This window comes from Momordica charantia (genome assembly GCF_013281855.1).
Source record: "Momordica charantia cultivar OHB3-1 chromosome 8 unlocalized genomic scaffold, Mcharantia_2.0 BLBB01000008.1, whole genome shotgun sequence".
NCBI classification, from domain to species: Eukaryota; Viridiplantae; Streptophyta; class Magnoliopsida; order Cucurbitales; family Cucurbitaceae; genus Momordica; species Momordica charantia.
In genome coordinates this window covers 4,416,231-4,438,935 of record NW_028275166.1, presented here as the reverse complement: position 1 = coordinate 4,438,935, position 22,705 = coordinate 4,416,231, and the positions used below count along the sequence as shown (strand labels likewise).

Below are 22,705 nucleotides of genomic sequence, written 5' to 3'. Positions count from 1 at the left end.
TTTAGTTCTACCCTGCTTCCTTCCATACGCGCCACTCCTCCTCCCCTTTATTGCAACGGAAAGGACTTCCGACCCGGGGAGAGAAAAAAACCCAAATCACCCTTAAAAATATTTTTTTATTTGTAGTACAATAAATAGGATAGGAAATTCAAAGACATATCTCTATTACTGTGCTAAGCTACCCTTAAAAATCTTGTGATAAACAATTTCTCCATTGCTGAAGATGGAACAATGGCTTGGGTAAATGTCATACCTATTTTTGAAGCGTAAATGGAATAATTACGGGCCACTATGTCACTATTCCGCCAAAAAATTTACTTTTAGTTCAAAATGATCAATATGTAGAATTAGAACAAGTGATTGCTGAAATTCGCGCGGGAACATACACTCTTAATTTAAAAGAGAGGGTTCGAAAACGTATTTATTCTGACTCAGAGGGAGAAATGCTAATTTTGCTATGTGTACATCAATCCTGTAGTAAATTCAAGATTTCATGCTAGAGGGAGCACAAACTCATATATATAAATAGTTTTTATGACTTTGACTTAGTAGCTCTTTAACTTTTTCATCTATAATTGAAGATGCCTACGTCTATTTTAATGTTTAGTTTCAACAGATATCAAGAATTTTTAATATTAAATTTATATCCAAATATAATATATAAAATAATTTTTGATGTATTTACTATAAACATTCAAATTAAGCAATAATTAAAACTAAGCTTCTGTGAATTGTAGAAAAATTACCGAGTCCTTGAGTTTTTACTTATAAGTCACTGGTTATTGAGTTGGCCCTGAGTTTTTTATGTATTTTACCCCTTGCATGTTGAGAAACAAACAAAAAAGTTGTTGATAACTTGATAGAGGGTTTGATATGTGAGGATAAAGACGGATAGAAAGGAGGTAGAGAAGCAATTTTTTTTTTTAATTTCAAACGCCACGTCATATATTTTTTTGTTCCTTGTTACGCTCGTCTTGTCAGATTTATTTTAAGTCCAATAAGCCCTTTTGTTTTGTTTTGTTTTTTTTTTGTTTTTATGTTTTTTGTCAATAGAGATTAGAGAGGTTATTTAAACCTATTTCTCAAAATCAAAAGCCAAAGTGTATCTTTTGAAAGTTCATAAAAAAAATAATTTTCTATAAATCATTATATAGGGTATTATGATATTAGTTTGTTTATTATAAAGGCTAACATTTTTGTAAAATAAATACTAAAATTTATAACTTTTGTAAAAGTTCTCGTATCATATCAAATTTACACCAAAATATAAGAGATTTGACAAAACCTATCGAACATAAATATTACAAGCATAGCACGAAGGTAGTCACTATGGCATATAGAGTTTTTTTTTTTTTCAGTTTGATTTCTTCAATATAACTAATTGCAATAGTAAAATTGTAATATGATCAACTTTCAACTAAAATCATATTTGTTTGATGAAGAATTTTGACCAAACTCTACAAACCTTGGTTCGAGTGAAGGATGGCCTGGCAGACGAGTTGGAAGTATGATGAACAAGAGACCTGCAAAACATAAGACACTTCGACATCCAAGTTAGTGGATGACCGAGCTATATACGAGAGAATATAATTTCGAGTACCTGAGAATGAAGTGAGAGGTTCCTATTCATAAGCAGAGCTTCCAGCAGGACTTTTGATAGAGCTCCAATAGCTCTTTAAGGTTTCGGAAACGACAGCGTATTGTCGTGAGACGTGTTGGAGAATCAATCCTAGTAGAGCATCCTGTGATCGGTCCGACCATTTACTTGGGATGCCGATGAGTGAAAGACATGTTTGACTCGACAGCTAAGAAAATATACGACCCAATCATCAGTTCGTCTCGACCCGTTGGATGAGGTTCGAGGCAACGAATCTTGAGTGTCTCTAATTTAGAACTAGCCATTATTTTCACCGTATTAAGGACTGTCATACGGTCTGCCATGGAGTTGGTGAGAAATCACCACTAACAATACTAAATTCAGATGGAAATTTGTTGGGACAAAAGAGATTTCCAAATTGAATTTCAAATTTTTTATTTTAATTCCAATCAAACACAAGAAATTATTATCATTCTAATTAAAAAATCCTCATAAATCCGAGCGTTCTGTTTGTGAAGTTCTTAGCGTACCTTCAAGGCTTCACGGGTCCTTACCTTTTTATTTAAATGACTGTTGCAAGGGTCGAAGTTCGAACCACAAACAGGGGGTTTCTTAACAAAATTGCAATGCATATATAATTTAACTACAAATGCAAAATATATATAATTTAACTTCAGTTCTGGGCGCAGGTACCCTTTCGCTGATCCTCCAGCGCTGGGTAGAGGAGAAATTTCGATCAAAATAAGAAACATCGCCGTTGCCGGGGATCGAACCCGGGTCACCCGCGTGACAGGCGGGAATACTCACCACTATACTACAACGACATTGCATCACAGAAATTTTGTTAATTTGTTGTTTTAGTAACTGATTTATTTATTTTTATTATTATTTATTTTTTTTTTTTGCATATAGCAACATTTTCTTTAAAAAATCCCAGGAATATTTCTTGAAGTACTGGTGAATTTTTCTTGCTTCATCGACTCCAACGCACCGCCATTTCCCAGAGAAGAAATCGCGCCACCTGGCCATTAAATTCATCTGGGGCTTAATTTCGTCTTCCCTGCGCTTTGCTGCATAAACCATCTCAGAACTCTTTAACTTATTTACACAAAAATACTGTTTCTGTAGTTTACGTATTCAATTTCACCTTCAGAAAAAGCAGAAACTTCCCGGAGAAATGCTCGGAGATGGAGGAGAAGCTCCTTGCAGGTATGATTCTTGCCCTACCTTCTCCTTAACTATGGGTTTATGACCTCAATTATTAGTTTCTCCACTGGTACATTCAGTTTTTGGACTTCAAATTTTGGTTCCCGATCATTGAATCGTGCTGCATTCAGTCGGTTCTTGTCAGCGTCTTGATTTTCGATACATTTGCATTCTTGGAGACAGCAATGATTAGTTATGTTTTGCTCGATGCTGTGATGGATCGTGATCGCTAACTAGGTGGACGAGAGTTATTGTTATTAGATTATTGACCATTGTTTTGTATCGACTAGTTCAACTATCTCGCTTCTTTCATTGGTGCTTAAGCTTTGCTTGAAGTTGAAGTAAAGCACAAGTAAACGAAATTAATACGGTTCCTTGTTTAGTTTTGTGATTTGAATGTTTAATTTGTAGATATGAATTGTTGAGCATGGTTAAGAAGCACTCCAACTTAATAGGACAGACTGCGGTAGATGAGCAAGATGCTTCGGATGTAGAAATGGATCCACGTTTTTGGCACGATGTTATGGATGTGTATTTTATCCGTGGTAAGGAATCAAGGGGACGACAAGACGACGATCTCGTATTTTTTGTTAGAAAAGTGGTACAAATTTGCTATTGTATTCTGTGTATTCCATTGTCCTAGATCCTTTATTTTATTTACTCAGTGTGGTATTGAAGTCTAATACACTTTCTGACTTATATTTTGAAAGAAATCTCAAGGATATGGCAATGATGATGATAATGAGAGCACCTCTCCTTATTTTGTTCGCAGGTGGGCATCTAAGGTATATAACCTCCGTTCTGGGCAGTAATATTTTATGCATGTAGTATTTGTTTATTTATCTTTGCCACTTTTTTCCCCTTTTTAAAGTAGTGAATGGTGTTTAACGCACCTTTATATGTAAATATCTTCTATGTTCTGATATTTGTACCTCTTAACCTCTTGCCTAAATAATGTATATGACTACAGAATGAGAGTTTCTTGTTTTCCTTAGTTGTTCATGCTATATGTCTGTTTACTGTTAACTTTGTTGCTTATAGTTGCTGCTATAAATCAGACTCGGCAGGTCTTCAGGAATTAACTTTGCCACGTTTAGACCTAGTAAAGTGCAGTAATTTTTGGTGTGATATCTCTTGGCTATCAAGATAATAAGCTCTATTTTTATGTTAATTAGTTGGATAATTTGGTTGGAGAGGTTTCAGTAGATGTGGATTGGAGGCGCTCATTTTACTTGAACTTGATTGCTCACACTTCGTTTACTGTGACTGTGGCGATTTGTAGGTATGGACTCTTTATTTGCACTCTTTATTTTCCTAATAGACTCTTTATTTTCTTAATAGACTGTCTGATTTGCTTGAAAAAATAGCCTGCATTTGTCTTGAGAGGTTTGATTGTGATATTATTATTACTATGCTAATCACATCTTCTGGCAGGTTTGCTAATAATTCATAATTCTTATATGTTATATTTTTTTTCCTTTTATGAACTGACATTTTAAATTATCTGCAGCATTCGAACTTTTTTTTCCTTGTTATCTGGTCAAATGCTTTTGTGACTTTCGCTAGTGTCATCTTTGTATATCATATCATCCTATGGGAATGGGAGTAGATTATTTTGGTTTGGAACAATATTTGCATATTCTTGCAATGGTTTACAGTCTCGTGTTTGTACCTATTTTTCTTTTGAAAACTTAACGAAGTTCATATTTTTGGCGTGTAACATTATTATTTAATATCCTTCATGAAAATGACCAGCATATATATACATATATAGGATTATATAATTTGCTTAGTAATTATTGAGGTATATTCCTTCTTACTTTTCCATGAAGCTTCATCGCCATTGATTTTTTGATCTGCTTGTTGATTCTTTTTCCCATTTAATTCCTTCTTCAGTCATCAGGTTCTTCGCAATCATCAAGCTGGACATAGTACATCATTGTCTCCTATTTATAAGGTATCTTTTATGTGTTTAAGGATTATATGTCTTGTAAAGAACTCATGCCTGGAAGGGAACATACTTTTGATGTTGATATGATATATAAATATACTAGGATTATGTACTATGATGACTTTTAGTACTTGGGTTTTCACCTGTTTCTTTAATGACTATAGTGATCCTTTAATGAAAACCATAATATAACTGCTGAAGAAGTAATTTAATTTATGCTCACTTAAATGTGGTTCTTTGCAAATTTTGCTCTTTGATAATTTTTATTTGCATCATTACTTAATTTTTGAATTCGGTTTGGGGCTCTCTGCAGGTTGTAAAGGCTGTTTATGCATCTCCTAGCCGTGTCAATTTTCATTTGGATTCTAAAAAGGTAAATTTAATTGCTGTCCAGCATGACTGTTCCATCAATGTCAGTTTGACTTTATTCTAAATTATATTCAGGAGGTGGAGACTACGCCTGCATATCCAGATATTTGTTTTGCAGTTGATGACTTCGACTCCACTTTTGATGCAGTGGTGATGTTCCTAATTGATCACATGATTAGTTTATTTGTTTTTCCTTCAATGCCAACATGCACTGAGTCATCGAACTGGGAACTGGAAATTGGACACGGTCCTACTTTTTGTAATTTATATGAAGAAAAAATTCCATAATTGTGCACAATATTTGACCTGTAATATTATTGGTAGTTTTTTAAACTTCAGAAGCTCTTGTTCTATTAATTCCATCTATGTCTGAAATATCAGTGTTTTTGAAATTCAGGTGTTGACAGAGACTGACCATTGCTATTGTGTACTTCTCAACGCACATGATGGTGCAGCTTTTCCTGGAAAGGATAATGCAGAAAATTGCAATTCTAGCGATGTTACGGAATTGAATATGGACTCTGATTCCCAAAGTAGGAAGAATTCCAAGGTTTGGGTTGGTTCACTTTCCAGCAGTCTAACTACTACAGTTTACTTGTTGTCAAGGGCTTCTGAGTTGTCTAAGCATTGCATTCATGTAGATCTCACTTTTTAAAATAATAAATGAAACTTTCATGTTAATGTAAAAATCTTGATGTTGTACTACATTCATGCTCTTTATGTTCAGTTGCTCGAGCTTAAGCCTAAGCTATTAGAGAGATAGTATGTTAAACAAAGAGGCATATGTTAAAGGACTGTATCTTTACGGTTGAATCAGTTGACGGATAGGACTAGGACTAGGAGGGTCTTACTTCCTCTCTCTTTAAGAAATTTAATCAGCTTGGTTCCTGGTACCTTTGTTTCCCCTTATAATTAGGATAGTTTTATCAAGGTTTTTAGTTGAATTGATTGTAGAGCTTTTCTTATTGTTATTTCTGCCATATTTTTTTCCTATGCCATATTTTTTTCCTAAGGGACTACTAGAATCTACACTGTATGGGTGATGGGGAATACTTGTTACAAGTAATCCATATTGCAGAAAAGGGAGTTCTTCTTGTTATATATTCTAAAATTCAATTTCCCTTGGAATTCAATAATTCTGGTTTTTTGCTTTTCAATAATCTGTAAATGCATGTTTTAAGCGAGCAGAAGCTTTGAACTGTGTTGAAATATGAGCATTGACATGAACCAAGGAATTTCCTCATGAGTATTGGATAATGAATACTCACGTGGTCCTAAATGCAGCAAATTACTCTCTTCTCTGGATTTGTCAGCTACCAAATGGTTCGAGATGCATATGACGGTATATTTTTCTAAAATATTTTTTTTCTTGAACATGGAATAAAATTTATTGTACTGAGTTTCCCATTCTTATTCAATGGGGAAGAACTTTCTCCTGATTAAATTTCTCCAGTGCATTCGTTGATATGGGGTGTTGCATCAATTCATTGTTACCCGGCAGTATGATATAGGATGTAATGACATAAGTAACTCACCCTTGTTACTGTTTTTCCTGAATTAATAGTGGACGTTTTATGTCCATAATTTGAATAAAACAGACCATTTGTGTTTACTTATCATACATGTAAGTAATTCTAGAGTTTGAACTAGCCTACCTCTTGATACCTGTTCCTTTATTTTTGATTCATCAAATCCTAAGTTCCTCTATACAATCTATCTGCAACTCTTTCATTCAACCACTTTGATGGACATATGCCATTAAGAGAAACAACTATAGGACTCTTCAAAGTGTTTTTGTCCTCAGAAATTGAAAGAATGCTGCGATGATATTTCTTCTTAGCACTCTTTCCATCTTGCTCTGCTATCATCTTAAGGTAGCCTTCGTTTAACTGATGTTTCTGCTGAATCATTTATAATTAGTATTGCATAAGAGAGAAATTCTTGATAAGCAGTATTAGATTTAATGTGGTTATATATATATAGATATATACATTTTTAATTATTGTAGTGACTTTTTACTGCTGTTTTGTGGTAGCTGGATCATTGTTCAATTTTAGTATACTCTAAACTATACTAATAGATTTTTTTAGCTTGCTTATTTGAGGCTTTTCTCTCTGCTTTTCTCCTCTCTTTCTCTGATCAACAGCTGGCAAGTCTAGATTTGGCAGCCTTCTCTCACTAGGTCATGCTTCTGGCAAAACAGACAAAATTTACATGAAGGGTCCTGGAGGACGTGGGGAAGTTGAAGTTGCTGTTTCTGGTGTTGCAGGTAGCCAAAGAAATAGGCTTTTTTTCCCCGATGTTATCAAGCCTTTCCTATTCTTTTACTTGAGTAGTAGAAGTGGACTCCCCCATCATTAAAGGGAAAGACACCATTTCGGTGGTTGTCAATTGACTAACTGCTTATGTCTACTACATTTCCTTGCAATATCTGTTGCCACCACTTGCATATACATGGTGGCCAGGTGGCATGGCATTCCAAAATCCTATTTGTATTATCAGACAAATTATTCTTGAGTTCTTTTTTTATGAGAACTTCTTTGGTTGCAAGATACAGAGAAGCTTAGAATATCATACTCAAATGGATGGTCAGTCAGAGGTTGCTAATTACTGTGTAAAACCTTAGCCTTTGTTTTTTAACATCTGCTTAACCCAAGTCTTCAAACAAATTGTTACCTTTGGCTTAGTACTGGTACAGCTCTACTTTTTATTTCTCCTTTTAAGTCAGTGCCGTTTGATCTGCTATATGGAAGACCCCTGCCTCCTTTTCTTCGCTATGGCTCTTGCCCAATGCCCATCCCACAAGAGGAGAGAGCTGCAGCCCCTCATGATCTTTAATCCCACCCTTGCATGCTCAGTTAAAATGAAGGGGCGTGCACTTTTCAGCTGGGGACTTTATGTAGATAGACTCCTATCCTCAAGTTCACTTGTTCATGAACATTATAAAAAGTTGGCATTGAGGTACCATGGCCAGTTGCTTATTATTGAAAAGGTGCAATTGCTCATTGTTTGCGAACTCCCCGTTTTTTGTATATCATAATTGTGCCTTGCAGTAGGAAGCTCGATTTATCCTTCACCCCTACCATGTTGACTTCAGACTTTGCACTCTGTCATTCTCGATCAATATCTAACATTTTACCCTGAAGATAAGGGGATAAAGATTGGGCAGAGGTGTTAATAGAACCAGACCTGATTAGGTTGGAATATGTTCAGAGAGGGTGGGAAAACAGTAGTTAGGAAAGGGTTAGGAACCTTCAGTAATGGCTGCTTGGCTGGGATAATTTGTCAGGGAAGCTTGATAGTATGGTAGTTTCTGATGTACAAATAAAATTGGGTAGCTATGATGAAGAAGGAAGGTATCAGTAAAGGAGACACCCAAGCCTCTCGAACAGCTCTTGACTCGATAAGAATTCTCTCTAGTTCTAACTGATCATTCTAACCATATTTGATTTAATTGTGCTCTTGTTTCCCCCCTTTTATTTGACATTTGAGTGTGTTGTGTTTGCTTCAACTTATTTCTGGGAAGGGATTTCTGAATTTAAAAAAAAAAACTAATATGGATATCTTACGTGTAATATTCTCATATCCATCGTTGATTAGATTAAGTCATTAGTTTGTTGATTTTGTATTTGAGGAATGGAAAGGTGGAGTTTAGTTATTTCTTCTTCCGAGTCTCTTTTTTACTGATAAGTCTATGCTTTTTTTTGGAGACTTTGATATTGTTGAGTGTTGGTTTCTCTTTTCCTGTTTTCATCGATGCACAAATTCCTCTTGTTCGGGAGTAAATGGTTCTACTTCTTTTTTCTGCATCAATTAGATTCTTTCTGTTTAAAATAGTGCAATGAAACCAAGTGCAATTTCAAAAATTAAAAATTCTCAGAAACCATTTTATATTCCTTGTTTTTACTTTATAAAAAATCTCGTTTTTCACTCATGAACCAAATGGTCCCCCAAAAGTTTATTCTTTTAGGAAGCTTATCTTACTGGCAAGTCCTAAAATTGTTAATATTATGGTAGTGTTGGTAGTATCAGTTTTATAGCAAATGAAGGAGAGAGAATGAGCATCTTATAGGTTTAAGTTATTTTACTGTGTGGATAATATTTTGCCACTTCTCTTTTCATATGGGTGACACTTGATTCCATTTGCCTAACTAGTATTTCTGATCAAATGGACAGCACGTCCAGAAATTGTTTGTTGTAACTAATATGTGTTTGTATTATAAAATCAGATCAAAGCCTGCAGGACTCTGGGCCATTTTCGCCTGTGGTATCAAAGAGAGGATTTGGGATTGGTTCAATTGTTAGGAGAGCAGCATCTGTAGCATCCGTGGCTGCAAAACAAGCTTATGCAGCTGCTAGTAGCAATAGTTCTGATGACGAGATGATACCTCTCAAGTGTTGCTTGATGTCCATTTCATTGCCCTGGGAATACATCGCACATGATCTTTTGTACAAGGTAAGATCATTGTTAACTGTTGTAACTTTGCGGTATACATATTCTGCGATATTAATCCGGTTCTTGCCAATTTCCCTCTAGATAATTAACGTATTCTTCTTGAATATAGGTGATTTTATTGAATAATGAAGTTAAAATTATATCCTGAACACCCCTTTATTTATAGAAGTAGTTCCTAACAGCCTTATAACCACTCCCAACGGTAATAAATTAACAACCCAGGGGATTTAAAATTAATAAAAATCTGATAAGCTGTTAGCCTTTTAGTAAATAAACTTTTGCCGCTAGAATCTACCAAGGTTCTGAATTACGTAAATTCCCATCCCTGAGGAAGAATAACTCATCCTCGAGTTAAGAAGCCAACTGAAAATCATCCAGAGCATGATATTCAAAGAGGTTGGAAACAGGGAATGTTGGTGTGATCTTGTATTTTTTGTGGAAGATCAATGTAGGTATTCTCTCCATATTTTGCTAAAATGGGAAATGGTCCAACCTTCTTCGAATGAAGTTAATTGTACATGCCGTAGGTAATCTAGATTTCCTCAAATGTATCATGACGAGATCCCCTATTTGAAATGATTAAGGCTTTCGGTGTTCGTTGCTGTAGCTTTATACATGGTATTAGATTTTTCGAGGTGTTCATGGACTTCCTTATGCAATTAGACCGTTCATTCAGCCATTTATTCAGCTTCCTGGTTTAATCAATAGTGGAAGGTACATTAGTTAGAACCACAATTAATCGAGGGAGTTTAGTATAAACAATTTCAAATGGAAACTTTCCTGTTGAATGGTTCTTTAATCTTTATATGGTTGTTGGTGAATTCTGCTTGGGCAAATGATAGGTCCTATTGCCTTGGCTTATCTCCACTGAGACAACAAGTAAGATAAGGTTTAATAACCGGGGTCAGAACTTGGCTTGGAGTTGTTGGCAAATTCTGCTTGGGCAAATGTTGATATTGGTTAAAAAGAAGTTGTTCAAAGGAATCGGTTCTTCATCAATCTGAACATCTTGGGCCATGTGCGAATGGGTCTCTTTCCATACCTCTTTCTATTAGTTCGGAGTTGTTTCCACTTCGAAGCTCCTCCTTTTAGCAACTAATTTAACCTTTTTATCTTTCGGGGTATTCATGTAATCAAAAAAGTTTTTCACATCTTCGATCCAATCAAGATCTGTCTTTCCGTTGAATGTTGGTAAGTCTATCTTCATTTTATAATCAGAATTTCTAGCTCCTTGTTGATCAGTAGGACCTTCCAGCCTCCATTGTTCTTGAAAGCCATAAGCTGGCTGTTGATACATTTCTTCTTCATCACTGAAACTGTCCAAATCTTGATTTACAGGGCCTTCAAACCGTGTTTCTTGGGGCCAATACTGTTGAAAGACGATTCTTGGATTTTCTTGGGTATTATCAGCATTTCTTGGGGCCTTCTTGCCCGTGGATTCAGCTGTTCCTGTCTTCTAAAATGGGCGTTGTTCCCATTTCTTCGTACTTCTTGATTATTTAGATTGGGCATCTGTGAGGAGATTTGTTCCAATTTCCCAACATTGTTTCCATCATTTGCTGCAAGTCATTCATATCCTTCTGGAACTCTTCATTGAATCTTCAATGAGTAGGATTCATCGGGTTAAATAACCTGGGTACAAAGCCACAAGGGGGTTTTCTAATCTGGTGTTAATGTCACCATTGCTGGAGGTAGGAGGAATTTTCTTTCCTGCCATCAGGGTTCCTTCCCTTTGATACCACTTTACGTATTCTTCCTGAATATAGGTGATTTTATTGAATAATGAAGTGAAAATTACATCCGAAACACCCATTTATTTATAGAAGTAGTTCCTAACGGCCTTATTACTACTCCCAACGGTAATAAACTAACAACCTGGGGGATGTAAAATTAAAAAATAAATAAATCTGCTAACTAATTATTATAGCCGTTAGGCTTTTAGTAAATAAACTCAGCCATTAGAATTGTACTAAGACCACGAATTAAATCAATAATACCTTATTATGTTGCATGGCAACGTAACAACTTTGCCAAGTTTCTTGAACATCTTAATGTCGTAGACTTACTTAAAGCTCTTTAGATCAAAGATGCAGCTAAAAAAAGTTACATCAAGCCCATACTAGGATGTCGTTAGTTGGCTAACCACGTCATCACCAGCAAATCCTTAGTCTTCCACATATGGTCAGGATGGGTGCCTTCTAGATGTGGCCATACAACCCAACATTTCCTTCCCTCGCATAGATGAGCATCTCCGATAGCTTTTTTTGTTTTTTGTTTTTAATTTTATTTGAGAAACGTCTCTACAAAGCTTTCACTTAAGAAAAGTTGTGGCCATTGAAATTAGTGGTTGGCACTGAAGTGAAGGGTTACCAATTATAAGGTTTTGATTCTGGGAGGTGGTTTATGGATGTCAGAATTGGGATTGAGATTGGTATCTATTTTTTAGGATTGATCTGGTAATATACTGATGGTTATTTCTTGTCTCTCATTTCTCATTTTATTTTTTCTGTTTTTTCTTAAAATCTTTTTAGTAGGGTGAGAAATATTTTTTCTGTTTTTTTTTCTTTTTAAATCTTTCTAGCAGGGTGAGAAACAAAAATATATTTGGTTACTAATTTTTTTTATTCTTGTTATCTTTATTACTTAAAAAAAATAGATTTCTTTTCCTTGGGTTTTTTTAATGGAGAATTTACATGAAATTTAATTTTTTAAATAAATAATTAAAAAGTTATGTCATTTTTACTTTTATGCAATTTATGAGTAAAAACAATAAAAATGACTATCTCATTAATTTCTGGAAATTTTGAAACAAGAAACTAAGGGTGCGTTTGGTTGGTGATTAGAAAATAGAAATTTGAAAACAAGGGATTCAATTTGTTTTCAGTGTTTTCAAATATGTGTTTGGTAGCAAATCTGAAAATTGAATCTTAAATTAAGAAATTGTTCCAACTTGTGTTTAGAGATATTTTTGTAAATTAGTAGTAGTTACCCATTAAATATTTAGTTTAATCTAAAATAATATTAATTAATTTATTAACATTTTTTGTTGTAAATTTTGTATGATTATTATTTTACAATGTTGTATAATTTATAATATATTATATTTTACCTGTTTTAATTTTAACAAAAAATGAAATGAGTTTATAATATGAATAATATATTTATCAATGTTTTTATCTTTTTTATGCAATTCTGCATTTTTAAAGTTTCAAATTCAAATTTTGAAAACGTTGAAAATTGTTTTCAGAATTTCCACGATTTGGTTCATAGAATCTGAAAACAATTTTTAAAAATAAAATTTTCAAACACTGCCAAATGTATATTCATTGAATCCATTTGATTCAGTCAAGAAATAGAATCAATGAAATAGAATTGGGATTGTCAATGCCAAAAAGAGCATAGCTAGCATATATTTTTAGTCAAGAGGTCGTGGGTTCTATCCCCCATCTCCACATGTTGCACCTAACAAGAGAGAGAATCCGGATTGCCAACCAAACCAGCCCTAGTTTTTCTCATAATTTATATACAACTTTGGGGAGAGTGACAGGTGTTAGAATTGTTTATGTTCAGTGAGATCGCTTGGGTTGGCAGGTCTAGAGATTAGATACCAGCGTCACTTTCCATGAAAAATTAGTGGAATATATATATATTGAGAATGAAATTTGGTTGTTATTTTCTCCTTCTGACCGTAACCACAACCAATTTTTCTGCGCACAGAATAAGCTTAATAAGCCCGAAGTAAGCTGAAGCATTGCATACTCGGTACTGATTAGTCAAAAGAAAGTATGGGACAAAAGAAGTTTTGGAACAGCATAATTAGGAATGAATCCTTAGTTTTCGATTTCATTACTAAAGCAAATTTTAGTTACGGCCAAAATTGTCCATCTTGATGTTTAGCACTACATGTAAAAGAATACCCATCTTGGCATATCAGATATAGAAAGCTGTAGTTTGTCATTTTTCTTGGTACACTCATAGCACTTTTGGTTACGGATTTACCTATTCTCTTAAAAATGATCACTAACTTCTATAGCCATCAACCAGGGAGGTCCGCCGGTGAACTTGTGAGCATCATTGCTTTCCATCACTGAGATATGAACAGAAGTGGAACTCATCCTTGAAGGCACCAAAGATTTAGGAGGAGGTATTCCTTGTATGCACACAACACCAAAGAACTATTTGTAAATTTTAATTGTATTTGGATTATTTATGTTTTCTGTTTGCATAGTTTTGTGCCTGGTAATACAGAGGACTCTTGCTGAAGAGACATTGTGCATTTTAACTCTGTAGCAAGCGTTTGATTCAATTCATAACACCTACTTAGCAGCCGGCACAATCTTGAATCTTTTTCTTTTTCTTTTTATTGACAAAGGTAATGGGAGGTGAGAGATTCCAACTCATGATTAGTAGTTTAAATTAAACCAATTTGTCTTCATTAGTTGAGTTGTTCCAATATGTTATTCAACAGATGGACGGCAAACAGTTTGCATTGCTTCTTCGTTAAGAAGTTATTCTGTGATCTGTATTTCTTTCTTTTACCAATGGGCTGGATGACTATCTTCTCGTATATGAAAGGACTTTTTTTCTCTCTAAAAAAAAGTGTTCTAATTTTGAGATATTTGCATTAGACTTCAAACGATTTCTTTGCGGCTTTCAAGCCTCAACTACTTTTATGTTTTTATCCACTCTTTACCTTATTGGAACTTGAGTCCATGCTTAAAGCGTGAGCAAGATCAAAATACTTGGTTAACAAGTTTTTAGAGCTTGCAATCGACACGGAGGCCAAGGTTGTTTTGTATCTTCGAAGGTCCCTGATTGTCTAACTTTATTGTTCTGGTAAAAGTCTGATCTAACACACGAGCAATCTGTGCTCAAAAAAGCAATTCATAGATACCAAGTATGAATGACGCTTTATGGAGCATATTTGATTAATACCCACTTTTCTGTCCGTATCTAGCTTGGAAATATATTTTTGCAATAACAAAATTGTATGTGCATTGAGATACGCGTTAAAAGAAAGCAAATTGTGGCAGTGTTGCAGTTAGGTTTATAAAAGCAACTGAAAAGGAGGCACCGGATGGCATCTCAAGTTTCTGGCAGCATGGTGTGTCTACTTGAGGTAAAGAAAACAGGGTAAAACACTCGCTTCTAAGTTCTAATGCCATGTTAATTTTCTTCAATTCGTACAGGTAAAAAGTTAACCTATCCAGCTTCAGAACTTGCATGTTAGTCTCCATTATTATCGGTAAATCTGGACCCCCTCTTGTGCTAAAGCCTAAAAACTAATTGTTAATTAGGAAAGACAACGCTAAGAACATTTGCTTGTAAATATACAGCGGAATCTTCTCTACTTGAGATTTGATAATGTGCATGCCATGTTTTGAAGTATAAGGCAAGGCTCTGTGGATCAAGTGAAAAAACAGATGGTACTTTTCAGGGTTAGGTTAAAAAAGCTGCCCTCTTCGATTGAATAAATAGGATTAAAGAAACACAATTTTTAGAAGATATATTTAGCTCTCATAGGTTAGATATATGTGTTCTAGGGTTAAGAACTCGAGTAAATGTTTAATGTGTGGTGCCTTTGTGTTGTGTCTCTCGAGTTAAGAATTTATTAATCTTTTACAAGTTATATAACTTAGGTGTAGAGGCGCCTAACTTTTATAACATATATTAACTTTTACAAAACAAGCCTAAGTTACATGAATCCAAATTTTTAGGCCTATTGCATTATATTGCGCAGCACAATCCAAATATATATTACTCAGAGTTCAAACTCTACACTTAATATTCCTAAAATTAGACTAACTATTGAGCCAGTTTGGTTATGCCTTATGGGAGATTGCACCCTAAAAATCCATTATTTCATTGTTTTCCACTCATAAATAGCATCTTCCTCCTCTTTTATATTCTAGTTTCAGTATATATTTGTTAACCTTTTTCTTTTTATGGTTTTAATGTGATTTTAGATGTGTTTCCATGATCTAAATATTATTATTTGTAGTCAAGTAATTTGATATTCCATCTCTCTTACCTTGTCTTTAACGGTCTTTCTTGATGTTACATGGATAGTGCGCCTAGTAGTTCGAAAATACTTGACTAAAAAAATGGAAAATTAGGAAACAAAGGTTCATATATTACATTCTTCATATTTTTCCCCCATCCTTTGTAGGTAAAATACACACACCTGGCTATCTCCACACTGTAGGGACCAAATAAGTAGGTTTCCCACCCCTTCAGATGAGGCTATAATTCCTCAAACAAGACTCTCGTTCGACAAACTTTTTGGTATTGGCTATGAGAGAGAAATATTTGAGGTAGGAGAGAAAAGTGGAAAATCAGAATAAAAAAGACAATATCGAAAAAATTAATTGAGCAAAATATTTAAGCGTTTATTGGTTAGAATATAAAAAAAAATGCCGTTAAATTTTTCATTGTTAGATAGTACTAAGTATCGTTCATGATGGTTTTGCAACTCTTCCCACCTATTTTTTGTACAGAGTAATTTTCCAAAACCATTCTCATAGCATGGCTTCTGTCTTTCCTTTTTTAGGCTTATTTTGAAAAGAGAAAAAAAAAATTAATTTATCCAACTGTTCATTGAACAGTTGGTTTACACTGTGTTGCAAAGTCATGGGCTCAACCATACCCACCTCTTTTAAGTTCATGACATCTCCATCTCCCGGTGTCGTTTTTTGCTTGACTCTTCATGATTAAGCTAAAGTTCAATCTCATATTCCCCTCTACATTTTTTCTTTTTTTTTTTTTTTTTTGTTTGCTCTCTCTCTCTCTCTCTCTCTCTCTCTCTCTCTCTCTCTCTCTCTCTCTCTCTCTCTCTCTCTCTCTCAAAGTTAAAAAGCAACATTTATGGTCCAGCACCATAAATGTTTTTTGGTGAGAAAACTACTACTTCTATAGCTATACTATACTACTACTATTCATATTTTGCCACATTACCATCTCTTTTATTATGTGGGTCTTGCACAGCTTTAATGTAAATTGACCTGGCTGAAAATTATCACTAGACTGGTAGTAGAGTATTAGAAACATTTCTGTTGTCTGGTAGATGTTCGAAAAAGTAGCCTTCTGAATTTTGTTTCCAATACTGCTTTTAAGAAGTATTTTATGAAATGGTTTGTAAAAAAAAAAAAAAAGATTGTTGGGTTTCTTAATTTATTATTCACGAGTCTTTAATTATTTATAAAAACTAATATGTAAAAGAATAGAAAATAACTTATGAAAAACGGATATAATAAGTCCAAATTAAAAGTTTAGTATTTGAATTTTTAGAGTTTTAGAGTTGCGTGGGATAGATATCGGGATTTTTAATTTTGTGTCTAAAGTCTTGACTTGTTAGATTTTTTTTATTTAAAGATTTATTGGACATTGAAAGTTTAAAAAATCTATTGAATCTTTTTTTTAAAGTTCAAGGACTTATTAAGAATTTTGATGAACTTAAGATAAATAAGCTTTAAAAAGGGGGGAGAACTATTAAAGAATATATATATATATATATATATATATTCCTCAGCAAGCAAAGGCAAAGCAATCACAAAATTACGTAAATTTTTATAATGAAACAAATCACGTGCTACTTTAACACGTAGAAGTCGTTTTTTTCTTCGACAGGTTTCTCACTCCTCCAAGGTTTCATGCCTTACTGGGCCCCAATCTGTCTCTCCTATTTCTCTCATAAGTATGAGATTTAGCATCGAATTATAAATGACGTAGAGTCTATGGACATTAAAATTTATTTATAAAAATAAAATTATAATATGTTAACAAATTGAATATAGTATTCTTGTAATACTGAAAATTTTCTTTATAAATACCCAACACTTCCTCTTCCTTCCTCCCCTTTTCTCTCTCTACTCTCTCTCTTTTAGGTTCATTATAGAGCATTAGCATTAGCATTAATGCTTAATATGGGGGAAGAAGATGTTAGGTCGTTTAACTGCGAGATTCCTGAGAACGAGTTCACTCCCACTGAAATTGAAGAGCTTTTGTCTCTCTTTGTGGTGAACGACGGGCCACCGAGTCCCGGCTCCGATTCGCAGGGTTCGAACCGGACCACGGCGACTTGTTCGACCAACGACGACGAGAGGAAGCTGCGGCGCATGATATCGAACCGAGAGTCCGCCCGGCGGTCACGGTGGCGGAAGAAGAGGCATTTGGAAGATCTGAGCAATGAGGTGAACCGGTTGGTGATCGAGAACCAGGACTTGAAGGACCGGCTCGGCCGGGTTTTGAACCGCCGTCAAGTGGTTACGAGAGAAAATGATTGGTTGTGGATGGAGTCCCTGGGTCTTCGGGCCAGGCTTTCGGATCTTTGCCGGATCTTGGCCGCCATGCAATCGCCTTTGGAGAAGTCTACGTAAAAAATGAAAAGGGAAAACGGAAAAAAGAAAAAAAAACAAAAATATTTGCATAGCACTGAGTTTAATAATTGAAAAGGAGGAAAAAAAAAAAAAAAGGTTACAGCCTGAAACGCCCTGTATTATACGCATTGGAAATGAAGAAATTATCAATGCTTTTTTCGCTACTTTTCTTTCTGTCTCTGGAAAAGGCTGTTTCGTTGGGGGAAAGAAAAAAGGTAAATTATTTTCTTTTTGTTTGATTTCTCAATTTTGGTTTCGCGAGACTTCTTCGGAGAGGGAAAATTGGTCTCAAATTTTTGTAATTTAAACCGCATTAGAATTAGCCCAATTTTTAAAGCCAATTTGAACCTAGCTCGATCTTATGAACCATTAGTAGTTTGGATTCTCACTTAATTTTTTTAATTATAAATACTTTAGAAAAATAATAAATTTAATTAAAATGTCTCATATTTATAAAAAAAATATAGTCTATTCACGATTTTAGTTTTGGAACTTTCGAGACAAACTTTCGATTTTTGATACTTAAATATTTAAATATTAAATTGAATATTGACATTTTCTTAAGATAGAACATTGCAAGTTTGAAATGAGAATTATTGATTCTTCAGTTTCTAGAGAATGTATAACTAATTAAGGCTATAACTACTAAATTATACAACAATTGTTGTGATAACTTGATAGTGGGTGACATTAGAGAGCATGCCACGTATAAGTAAACAAAAATCAGTTTAAAATGTATCCATCTATTCACTCCATTAAAATTTTATTTTTGGTTAGTCTGGGCGCTTATTTTATCTAGAGTTTGAATTATTTTTTTAAGGTTTGTGTAGAAAAAGTTTCAAAAAGGTAAATTGTGAGAAGATTGTACCAGTGATATTGTTGACTAATCAACAATTTTCATATATGTATATATAAAATATGTGGATGTAGATTGGAGATTCGAATGTTCAATCTTTGATTAAACATTGAAAATATATATCTTAACTAATTAAACTATGTTCACTCCAATGAGTTGAACTATACTCGAATCTGATCTGTTAGATATTATCTGAAATCCAAAATTTTTAAATAAAAGAATTATAAGAAAAAGGAAGGGAATTTGTAACGTTGTAGGGTGGTGGTATCTTTTGGGCGATGCGTGCACATGATTCACTGAAACCCATGCCGTTGGCTGCAAAATGCATCTCCATAAAATTCTATTTTGACTCCTTTTTTTAATAAAATAAAACCAAACCTTTTTTTTTTTAATGTAAAAATATCTGACATCAATGAATTCATTTTAAAAATTAAATAAATAGCCAGTTGTTTGTTTGGAGCCAGTCCTTTTTAATTCAAACACGTCCGTGTTGTCAACGAGAAATTCTTGTGGTCTATCATTTCAATTTTTACAAATACTTTTTTTCCTAACAGAAACTCTCTTTCTCCTTTTTACCCCTAAATAAATTGAAGTTTAAAATATTATTTCGGTCCTTCCACTTTCAGTTTTAATTCGGTTTGATCATGTACTTTTAAAATGTTTATTTCCGTCTCTGTATTTTTAACTTTAGTTCATTTTAGTCCGCGTTCGTTTAAAATATTAGTTTAGGTTCATCTATTTTTAACAAGTGATTATTTGCAAAATTTTAACGTAAATTTTATACATCATAGAAACCTTTTGATATAAGATCATTGTTACATTTTCTTAAATATATTGAATGTAGTGTCATGTTGAAATAATAATACAAAAAATGAGATAAAATAAAATTAAGGGATCAACATGATCACTTTTTAAAAGTGGAGGGACCAAAACGAATATTTTAAAAGTACAGTAATTAAAATAAACTAAAATTGAAAGAATAAGGACCGAAATGAACATTTTAAAAATACGGAGACCAAAATAAATCGAAACTAAAAGTTCAAGAATAACATTTTAATCAAAATTGAAGGGTGGACAACATAAATCTTTTTCCAATCAAAATATAATTATAGTCTTAAAAATTTAATGCAAATGAGAAGGTATAGTTCTATAGATTCAAATCTACCCTCTTAAAAAAATTAAAATGTACTTAAATAAATAAATAGCGTAAGTTAAAAACTAACTTTGCATTGTAGTATGAAGATTGAAATTGAAAAGAAAATATAATATCATATAAATAAAATTCAAATTAAAATTTAATATAAATTATATTAAGAAAAATGTTAAAATACATCCAGAAATTCCTCCAATTAGCATTTTGTGTGTGTGTGTGAAGCAAGCAACGAGATTGAGTCAATAAATTATTAAAAAAAAAAAAAACTGTAAAGAGTACTGTTGACTATAAGTGGACTTATTTATATTAGGAAATTAGAAAGAAATGCATAATTAAAATAAACATAGAAGGGTGACCTCTATAATAAAATACATGACGTGAAATTAAAAATTTTATTATATTTACTCGACATCTTTCCATGATTTTTTTTTACTCTATCATTCTAGTTCTTAATTTCTTGCGTATTTAAAAAAAATCATGATCTTAATTAATTATTATCATATTTTAAAGAAAATATATGTTTTTATATTTAAATAATTATTGTCACATTCAAGAAAAATATAGAATTAATTTGTTCTTTTAAAATATTTGTACTTAAATAAATATGAAAACCTTTTTTTTAGTAGAAGATGTGAGAGTGGAGATCGAACTCATAACCTCTTGGTCGAAGATATATGCTAATTACCGTTGAGTTAGGATCGTTTTGACTATAAAATCCTTATTAATTCATATTAAACATTTTTTTGGCTGGTATGATCTTATTTATATTTAAACATTTGGTTGTATCCAAATTGAAATATGTGTTCATATTATTTTTTCCAATATATCCTCTCTAATTAAAAAAAAGTAACACTTTAATTAAAAACCAAGCTCATGAACAATTTGAGACTCAACTAATAACAGTAGCTAATAAGGATAGTGAAATCACGGAAGACTCCTTCACAATTTTGATCATCGTACCGTTGACTAATTTTTTCAAATTACAATTTTTGAATTGTTGTACTTCGATGGTAAATATTAAATAAGTAGGAAATGTGTTTGAAAAATAAAGATTTAAAAGATAAAGTTCATTAAGTAAAATTTTTAATAAGGAACTCTAAAATTAAAGGAAGAGTAAATTTTTCTTGAAAAAGAAAAAATTTCACACAAATTTGTTTTTTTTTTTTTTTATAGTTTGAGAGAATAATACATTGAAAGATAAAATATACAATTTATAAAAACTAGTTATCAACACAAACTTTCTATTCTAACAACTAAAAAAATATTTTGAAAAGGCATTCAAAATTGTTGCTCAACTATTTTTTCTATTTCATATTTTCATGTAGTAGATAAAAATCTTTACTTCCTATATTTTGAATTGTATTACTTAAAGAAAGTATTTTGAAAATAGTTTCCACCATCTTTAATTTTTTTAAATATTATTACTTTTTTAACTTAATGTATACCATACTCATTAAAACTAAATAATTTACAAAATAATACTCCAATTTATAATCACCAATCAAAATTTAAAATTTATTATTTTTTAAAAATTATCTCTTCTCACTTTCTACATTATCTCTCTCCTACTCGTCAAGTTTAACAATGATCGGCATAAATATCTTTATCAATCACTAGACCAAGTATTTTCCTAACTTTGGATGTGTGGTTTAACACAATACCACGTGAACGTTCAAAATAACATGACGTGGATCTCATTTAATTTTCCTGATCACACTATGTTTTGATACAATTCAATAAAAATAATAATAAATGAGAAATTAAAAATAAAACAAGTGAAGTGGAAGAAACTTCGTCTCTTTCGGTGAAGGGAATGGCCTCTTCCACCTGTGACTTCAACGAAGGAGCTACTGTGGTTCTTCACTAAGAGAAAATTTCCCTTTATGTTTCCCCTTTTTTATATATAACCAAAAAAAAAAAAAAACAAAGGAGATTTTGTTTTTGTTTTATTGTTTTTTTAATTTTATTTCCTTCTTCCTTTTTCCACCTCAGTTTTAAAGTTAACACAGGGGACATCATCCACGTAGTGTTGCAAATATCCACATGGCACCACCATATTAGCCCAACGTAAAAAATATTCTCTTCAATAATCACACGAAAAAGCTGTCGTTCAAGAGGTAAATTTTCTCATTATCATAACATGTCTAAAATAATAGAAAGATCCAATAAAAATTATTTAGATAAAGCTAGCTAGTTTTAGTCTTACAAAATAAACAAACCCAAGAAGATTCCTATTTCTATCCTAACTTACCTTTATTAGAAAAAGGAAAAATAAATAATGGAACTATGACTTAAAAATGTAAAAGGTATAATTATAATGTATTATAAGCTTTGTAATTCACGTGTAATATAATGCATAGTAATTTATAACATATTATGCAAATAAACTTGTCTTCCTACAACGAACTTAATAGAAAAACCACTAAATAAAATTCACTATATTATCATATTATATTTTCAGCATCAATAACATATCTCTTTGAATATATATAATATCCACTAAAAATAAAAATTCATACAAAATTACAAATCAACAATCCACAAAATCTTTTCTACATCCATGATACATTAAATCTGAAATCTATATATAATTTTATTTAAAAAAAAATCTAAAATCAAGATTAGGAAATCTCCTCCTCTCTTTATCTACACTTTAATCTTTAATTAATTAGAGGATGTATGGTTATAGATACATTACCCTTTGAACAGGACATATGCATAATATATTAGATTTGTAAGCAT

General features: G+C 32.8%; 2 protein-coding genes and 1 non-coding gene across 5 annotated transcripts; 2 read left to right on the top strand and 1 right to left on the bottom strand.

The window, feature by feature from the left end:
- Nucleotides 1-2,349: 2,349 nt before the first annotated feature.
- Nucleotides 2,350-2,421, bottom strand: TRNAD-GUC (transfer RNA aspartic acid (anticodon GUC)). Its single transcript has one exon. It is a non-coding gene; the product is annotated as a tRNA-Asp (tRNA).
- Nucleotides 2,377-13,915, top strand: CW7. 3 transcript variants are annotated; one of them, XM_022275890.2, is made up of 12 exons: nt 2,433-2,806; nt 3,215-3,348; nt 3,514-3,588; nt 3,979-4,085; nt 4,700-4,760; nt 5,068-5,127; nt 5,199-5,273; nt 5,521-5,673; nt 6,408-6,465; nt 7,270-7,392; nt 9,353-9,579; nt 13,624-13,915. In XM_022275890.2, exons 2-12 carry the CDS (start codon nt 3,322-3,324, stop codon nt 13,645-13,647), a joined length of 990 nt encoding a protein of 329 aa, XP_022131582.1. In that variant the 5' UTR covers nt 2,433-2,806; nt 3,215-3,321; the 3' UTR covers nt 13,648-13,915. The 3 variants fall into 3 exon arrangements, with proteins under 3 accessions (XP_087983614.1, XP_022131582.1, XP_022131581.1); XM_022275889.2 differs by having other exon boundaries at nt 2,442-2,806; nt 3,215-3,404; XM_088127488.1 differs by lacking the exon at nt 7,270-7,392 and having other exon boundaries at nt 2,377-2,806; nt 3,215-3,404.
- Nucleotides 13,916-16,465: 2,550 nt separating this feature from the next.
- Nucleotides 16,466-18,174, top strand: BZIP4 (basic leucine-zipper 4). The gene has a single exon (XM_022275891.2). The coding sequence runs from the start codon at nt 17,493-17,495 to the stop codon at nt 17,952-17,954; it is 462 nt and encodes a 153-aa protein (XP_022131583.1). The 5' UTR covers nt 16,466-17,492; the 3' UTR covers nt 17,955-18,174.
- Nucleotides 18,175-22,705: the final 4,531 nt, after the last annotated feature.